Source organism: Castanea sativa, chromosome 1, assembly GCF_040712315.1.
Source record: "Castanea sativa cultivar Marrone di Chiusa Pesio chromosome 1, ASM4071231v1".
In the NCBI taxonomy this organism is placed as follows: Eukaryota; Viridiplantae; Streptophyta; class Magnoliopsida; order Fagales; family Fagaceae; genus Castanea; species Castanea sativa.
The window spans coordinates 1,119,924-1,128,011 of NC_134013.1; the positions used below are offsets into that span (position 1 = coordinate 1,119,924).

Consider the following 8,088-nt stretch of genomic DNA (forward strand, 5'->3'; position numbering starts at 1 on the left):
GCATATTAGACACGATGGAAAGGCACTCAAATTATCAAAATGACTATCAAATGGCAGCATTGATATGAAACAGAAATTTCAACAAGATCGCTATCGTTAGTTGGCATTTGGGCAGGCAAATGACTGTTTAAAAACCCTTCCACCTAGAAGACGCGAGCAAATTGGTCTTAAGCAGTGTCTGATTTTGGCAATACAGGAGAGGGAGGTTAGAATAGCATTGTAAGGATCAAGACAGAGGTGGCACTCAGATTTATCTTCCATAATTATCTCAAAATTTTGAAGTATTGTCTCCGCATACCAAGACTTTGATAAATACTTCTCATGCTCCATACTTGGGGGCCTTCCAAACCTTAAAGGCAACCTCATGCAGAAATCTATCTGCCGGTATTACAAGATTTCCACCATGCTGCGCAAAAATGAAAACAATTATTATATACATAGTGAAGTAGATATCTTAATCAATTGAAACCCAGAGATATTAGAATTCAAGTAAAAAGGGAGGAATCATGAATATGATAACTACAATTTGTACCTCCTTAAAATCTTTAAAAGAAAATGCCTCTACCATATCCTTGCGGGTTACAGCATACTGCCATTGAGCAATCAAAATTGGGCAATGGTGCCTGTTCATCACAAATGAATTGGAGCTATAAGAAATGGTCTAAGAAGTGCTAGAAGCCACCAAGTTTTATACTCACCTAACATCTTTCCGTGGAGACTCTCCTCTCATGGTGTAACTTTGACGAGGGAAGAGTATTGAAAGATTAGAGATTTTCTCATCTTTAGGCATCAAAACTGACAAGTTGGGATCAGTGTCCTCTAAGACATCACCAAAGCTCATCAAGAGGGACAAATGCAGACGGGAACTAATTTCAGAGCCAGGTTGGGCTATCTGCAATATACCACCAACCAAAGCATTGACATACTCCATGTCATTGGCAATATTAGCCTTGTTTCTCTCACTAATTACCTTTTCACCATCCCCAATGTGCACAAACACCACATCATATTCACTCATATCTAGTGCCTTCCCTTCTTTAAACCCGAGCAACTTTAGCAATTCAGCAGCCACAACTTCGGCTGGTAATTCCTCAAGAGATTGTTGGTTTGTAATTAAGTCATCAAATTGCAACACAGAAATGCCAAGTTTGGCACCAAAAGATTTCAAACTTGTATTGTTTGTGATTATAGCAGCTTTCATTCCCATGAACCTGAGTTTAAAAGGCATGTTGGTTGATATTGTCTACCTGTATTTTTAATGTATATGACAATTTCTGAACAAAACTCAACAGACAAATGATACCTCTCTGATATGGTTGGCATTCTAGTGGTGTTGCCACTCTGAAAAACAGAGAAATTATGCTATTCATTAGACTTCATCTTGAAACTATACTCTCTAAAGCTTAAAAGTATAAAATCTCACCTTTTCAAGATAAGATTCATAAGCATCCAGCAATACTGCAAACTCCCTAACCACTCTCTCATCCTCACTTTCTGCAGTCCAAATTCAAGTCAATCAATCCCAATAATCACATATTTTGCAACTTTCAAAAGTAAATAGAGAAGGAAGAACCATGAATAGAACCAGCACAATGAAATTGAAATTCCAAGCTCATTTAACTGGATAAATATAGCTTTCAGAAGTTAAAAGAGCAGTGTATGCTTGATTTCCGAGGCACCAAGGTAAATTAAATTGGATTGTGTGCACAGCGCTTTTGAGACCTATGACAAACGAGTAATATGCCAGAGAAACAGAAATTTCACAACTTTCTTAGGTAGCAAGTTGTGAATGGTTCAACATCACTTTCCACCACTAATACAATTTTTATTATACAGTAATCATAACATGCCACCTCTAACAGCCATGAAAAAAGTTGTGAAATTTTTTGTCACATACTCACTTCTATCCCTCAAAAGCTCTATGCGTGCTCTTGGGCATCAATTGAAATATCTATATGCGCTAGATTAAATACAATAATAGCAAACCCAACTCATAAAATGAGCTTCCTATATAACTTGGGATCACGTAGGGATGTTTTGCACAAATCAGTGAGAAGTATCAAATTAACACCTTTTGTGTTTTTGTAACAGCACAGACTCAATCGCATGGAATTCATCAAAACTGAAAGCTTTAAGCATACCCCAAATACAAATGAAGAATCAAATTATCACCTTTTTTTGTTTCGGATGAATCAAATTTAAGATTTTTCCTTTCTTAAATTATCAAACAAAGGAACCTATCTGATGGGGTATTGAAAGCATTACAAGCAAACATGAAATAAAGTGCCAATTATATTAGAACTTAGAGAAAGAGAGAGAGAGAAACCAGAGGAAGGGGCATTGGGGAGGGTCAAGAAGCCACAGGAAGCTTTGGAAGAGAGAGAGTGGAGATGGGTATGAGATGGTTGGATGAAAGGTGCCAACCCATCTCCGTACAATATCAGAGCTCGGCTTGGTTTGTCCGCCATTTTCTTCTTTCCTTTCTTTTGCGTTCAGAAACAGCAGCTCAGAACAGTGAGGCTTTAGAGACAAAAGAGAGATAGAGATGGATGCCACTTTGAGAAGTGTTATTCTTTTTTTTTTGTTTTTTTTTTTTATGGGTTGTAGTGTTATTCTTTATTGTGCACGTTGTATTTATTTGGAGGAAGTATACACTCCACACAGCACAGCGGTATTAAGAAATTAAAGAAAAATGATAGGGACAAAAACAATCGCACCACATTTCCAGTAATATAACTCTCCACTTAGGCCAACGGGGGGTTGGCTGAGTTGGTCAGGATTTCGCTTCCCTGATTGTCAGGCTTGAGTTCGAGTACTGCCAACGGCCTTTCGTTGGTGGACATCTTTAGTGAGGGGTGTTCTCAGCAATGAGGTGACTCTCACACGCGATGCTTACGAATATGTATGGCGCGCGGCGCCCTGTCCAGGGGTTTAATACAACCATAAACGCCCCCATTTTCGTTTACCAAAAAAAAAAAAAAAAAAACTCTCCACTTAGAAAATTGTGGTAAAAATTGTGGGATTTTTGACGTCCCTTTTCTCGAAATTTAGAACGGCTTTTATAAACTACAAACTTCACCCCTTCGAAACTCTCAAAAAAAACTTCACCCCTTCGATTACCCAAAAAAAAAAAACTCCACCCCTTCTTATTTTTTGCATTGCACATATAGGATATTATGACTATAGGACCCCATTTTTTTTTAATTAAAAAATTACTGGTAGATTTGAACTTTAGATATTATAAACACATCAAAATGTGTCAAGTACTAACTAATTGAACTATAAAACTCTTAGCAAAATCTTATTATAATTTTATTATATGTGTGTGATTTGTTGTATGGTTTTTTTTCTCTCCTTTTGTGACATGTGTCCTTGCTATGATCTGTAAAAAAATTATGGGTAAACTGCGTATTTGGTCCCTATTCTATACACCATATTTCAATTTGATCCCTAACCTTTTAATTGTGTCAATTTGGTCCCTAACCTTTCTTTACCGTGTCAATTTAATCCTTACAGTTATCTTTTGGATGAAAATTAATGACATGTCTAATGGCCAAAATAAAAAATTAGCTTCTGTTGATGTAATAATAAACTAAAATTTTATTTTGGCTATTTGATATGTAAACAATTTTCATCTAATATATAATGGCAAGGACTAAATTGACACGACATTAAAAGGTTAAGGACTAAATTGACACAATTAAAAGGTTAATGACCAAATTGAAATATGGTATAAAAGTTAGGGACTAAATATGTAGTTTACCCAAAAATTATTTATTGCAATTGTTATACCAAATCACCAATGAAATAACTCAATAACTGTCTCAAAAAAAAAAAAAAACTCAATAAGTGAATATAATGTGGGAATATAAAGAAAAAACTACCAAGGGGAAGGTTGATGGGACCAACTTTGACAAAAAGAGTATAAAATTAAATCATATGAAATTCACTCGTTGAATTGTTACATGAGTGATTTGGTAAACCTATGGCAAAGTACTCTATCCTCTTCCTTTCATTTCTCTCTTTTCCTCTCTCACTCTCTCACCTAATGCCTAATGGCCACCCTCATTGAAGTTTGTCACTCTCAAATCTTCATTTTCGGTGTCGGCAACTATCACGGAATTCTGTCACTATCAATCTCTTTGTATTTGTCTATTATTGATTCTTGATATCTTCTCCCCCAACAATTTATTAACTCTCTCAATCTCTTCAACTATCTACTATTATGTAATATATGCATGGTTTTAAAAATTAGACCAGACTGACTGGTCTGACTGATTTAGCTGGGAACCAAGTACCAGTTCGATTTGGTAAAAATGCCATAAACCGGCCAAAACTGATTAAGAACATGTAAAAATCGAGAAGTAAAGGCAAATTCGATTTTTTCCTTGATCCGATTTTCAAAACCATGAATACATGACAGTTTAAATTGACAAATCCAATGACAATACTTTGATTGACTTTCCAAGCAATCTCAACCGGCATCGATTTTCTCCACCATCCACTTGACATCTTTAGGTCGAGTGTTGTTTTAGGTGTAACTCACGTCCCACCAAGCTATGATTGAATGACTCAATGAAAATGAAAAAAGAAATATATATATATATATATATATATATATATATATATATATATATATATAAACAAAAGAAGTAATAAATTTATTAAATTATGACATTTAATATAATATTTAAATAACAATCTTTAAAGGTTTAAACGATGCCTGTTTTATTTTTCTTTTGGTGAACAAAAGTTTATGTGAGGGAGGCTAGTATGGGGCTAGGCCAAGTTGTAGGTCTCAGAAAGAATTTAAATTGGACTTATAGATCGCCTACCAAAGAGGACTACTGGCAACGAGACTAGAACATAGAGAGGACTTACATTGGACTTATAGATCACCCATCAATGATGCATGTTTATTTCGCATCAATTTATTTGAATTTAATGGAAAGTAGGTTAAAGTGTAGTTTTAATTGGACAAAAAAAATGGTGAGGTTTTAAATTTTATATAAGAAAAATAAGAGTTAAATAATGAACATATCCAGGAACATTTAAATAATGAACTAAACTGGCAATAATTTTAATATGAAGAACAAATTTGACAAGTATAGTCAAAATTAAATGATTAAATTTAAACCATTTGATTTATATTTATTTTTTTAAAGAATCTATCAATTCTAATCTAGTCCAATCTTTGTCCAATTCAACTCATCTAGGTCCACTTCGGTCAAAATCAGTCTTATTCAGTCCACTTAGGTCCACTTCTGTCAAAATCGGTCTTATTCGGTCCAATTCGGTCTATTCAGTGTATTAGATCTACTTCAGTCCATTAAGTTTACTTCGGTCTATTCCGATCCACTTTGGTATATTCGGTCCACTTCGGTCTACTTCGGTCTATTTGGTACATTAGGCGTGCGTTTGGGATGCTTATTTCGTTGCTGCGTTTGCGTTTTTATTTTCCTGGACCAACGCCTCTTGCACTGTTCGTGTCCCATGAACAGTGCAAATAGGAAAATGAACAGTAATTTCATAATGAACAGTAACCAAAAAATAATTTTTTATTGTTTTCAGTTTTCAGCAAAATAAGCGGATTCCAAACAAACCCTAGTTCTACTTCGGTCCATTCAGTCTACTTTGGTCCATTTTGGACTAATTAGGCCTTAAATTGATTTTTTTTTCTTAATATTTAGATTGAAAAATATGAAATTTAATTCTATTTGGACCAAACTGTTTAGTTTTGGGTTAAAAAATACAAACAAAATAGGTATTAGAAATTAAAAATATGGGTCCTAAAAAGCAATAAAATTATAAATATTCAAAAGATTATTTTTAAATTCAATTTTCAATAATATATCCTATACTTAATTAATGTAACATATTATATGTGTTCCATAGAATGTGGGTGTATTTTTTTTTATAAATATTCTTGGACATGTTCAAATTAGTTAACCGATTATGGTATATTTAAAAAATCTTTTTAATAACATATTCTCCATTTATATATAAAAATATTATAATTATGTAATATAAATATTTTTATTAAATTATATTTTACACACACACATATATCACTATCTATTGCTGTTGAATACAAAATACATTACATTATATGTTTCATTACATAAAACTTATAAAAGTATAAAATATTATTAAATAACGCATGCATTATTTATCTTACAAATTTTACATTATATTCTTATAAAATAATTATATTTCATTTTTTTACACATCCTTTGGCTTTGAGTTTGCGACTAGTTATAGTAGCTTTGGTACTCCAATAATACCAAAAGTTCATTGGGAAGAAACTTCTGGTCAAGTTGGTCGTGTCTTGAAAATAAATTAGCATTTTCTAGGTGTGGAAATTTGTGTTTGGTGTGTGCCCTAGGGAAGAATTAGCATGCAGTTGGGCAGGTGTGGAGCCATTGGCGGCTCTACATAGGTCTAGCGAAAAAAAACATTATGTATAAATTTTAAATTTTTATGAGTTATGCTAATTTTTTTTTAGTTAGCCTCAACATAATTAAACTTTGAACAAAATTTGGCAACAAATTTCGTTGTAGACTAAGGTTACAACTACATTCAATACCCTCTCAAAACTACATTCAATATTTTTTATTAGATGTTAATTTTAACAAATCCACCATTTAACTATATTTTCTTCTTATCCTCCATACTTGCAAAATTTCAAGAAGGTCAAGATTAATAATTATGTCATTAATCAAATGTTTAAATTTCGAGTTTTTGTATTCTAAAATTATACATAAAAAAATAAGTTTAAGGATTAAATAGTAAGTAAAATCCGATTGACATGAAGTTTGACGTGTTTTAAAAACATAGAGAACATGCAATTCGACTATTAGATTTTTAAAATATGTAGCAATGTTAATTTGTTTAGTAAGAGTTATAGCTTACAAATAAGTCTGTATCCAAACTGTAAATTTTTTTTTTAAAAAAAGAGTCCAAGAAAAAATTTATTTATCTAAGCTTTTGAGAAGATGTAGCTTGCAAGATGATAGTGAGATTATTATGTAACAATTTCAAAATAAGAAATTCATAAAAGAAAATAGTAAGACTTTATGTGTGTGTGTGGGTGTTTTTTTTTTTTTTTTAGTCAATATATAAAATTCTCTTTTTATTAGATTTTGTATAACTTAAGTTTCTTAATGACTATTTTCAATAAAATTCTTAGTGCCGCCACTATGTGGACTCATTCCTGTAGCTATAAAGCTTTCATCCAGTGTAGTGTTATTGATGGTAGTTTTACTGATGGTTGCCAGGGTAGTCTCTGTATATATAATGTGGGAGAAATGTGTATCTAAGGCATCGTTTATATTATTTTTCTTGATTGATCTTCTTACCTCTTCCACCTGTATCATATTTTTAGAAGGAGAAGTTGACATTACTACAGAAAAAGCTTTTAAGAGTAGCAAACAATACTAGCCCATCTAAATGATAGTGACTTCTGACAAAATTAAGGAATTATTAATTTATTATACACTCAAACCAGGTGACGAGCCGTGCAGCATTAATATACCATAGAAGTTTAGTTTCCAAGGTTGGTGAAACCCAGTCTAACGTTGTCAATAAGAAATGATGAATAATTCAGGGAATCTGTTTGGTAAAACGTGATAGTTGGTACCATGTCCTGATAGAGAGAGAGAATACTAAGTCAGCAAATTGACATTAGAAACCTATTTGAATTTTGAAGTCACGTTGACGTTGTTATTGATTTGAAAACTGATTTATATCAAGGCCAGAAGATGTCTCAATAATCCCTCAAAATCATGGGACATTTAGGATGGATGATGGATTTGACATATTGGCCATGCTTAGTTAATCAATTAGCTTATTTGCTTTTGTGCAGTATATTAAAACCTCATTGATTTTAGGTACAATTACATTTTAATTAATTTTCAGCAAATAAACAAATCACCAAAATCAGCAAAATGGTCATCCAAATGCATTGGAAAGACTACTTCAAGCTCTAATAAATTGCATCAGACAGTCACCCACGAATTGAGATAGATTTTGTACACAATCAGCAGCATTTGATTACCAAGAAAAAAAGCATACACAAGCTAACCAAAA

At 32.8% G+C, this 8,088-nt stretch overlaps 1 protein-coding gene across 1 annotated transcript; it reads right to left on the reverse strand.

Annotated features, from left to right (window-relative positions):
* Positions 1–5: 5 nt before the first annotated feature.
* On the reverse strand, positions 6–2,618 carry LOC142606091 (uncharacterized). The gene is made up of 6 exons (XM_075777495.1): positions 2,327–2,618; positions 1,424–1,494; positions 1,304–1,341; positions 699–1,211; positions 533–623; positions 6–406 (listed from the first exon to the last, which is right to left on the reverse strand). The coding sequence occupies exons 1-6, from the start codon at positions 2,466–2,468 to the stop codon at positions 320–322; spliced, it is 942 nt and encodes a 313-aa protein (XP_075633610.1). The 5' UTR covers positions 2,469–2,618; the 3' UTR covers positions 6–319.
* Between the last annotated feature and the right edge of the window lie 5,470 nt (positions 2,619–8,088).

What these genes read in the sequence shown, in the direction of transcription:
- LOC142606091 (XM_075777495.1), bottom strand. Translation starts at nt 2,468, where the DNA reads ATGGCGGACAAACCAAGCCGAGCTCTGATATTGTACGGAGATGGGTTG. An exon ending in ATGCCAACCATATCAGAGAG is followed by an intron (nt 1,212 to 1,303) that starts GTATCATTTGTC and finishes TTTTAAACTCAG; the next exon opens with GTTCATGGGAATGAAAGCTG. An exon ending in TCTCCACGGAAAGATGTTAG is followed by an intron (nt 624 to 698) that starts GTGAGTATAAAA and finishes TGTGATGAACAG; the next exon opens with GCACCATTGCCCAATTTTGA.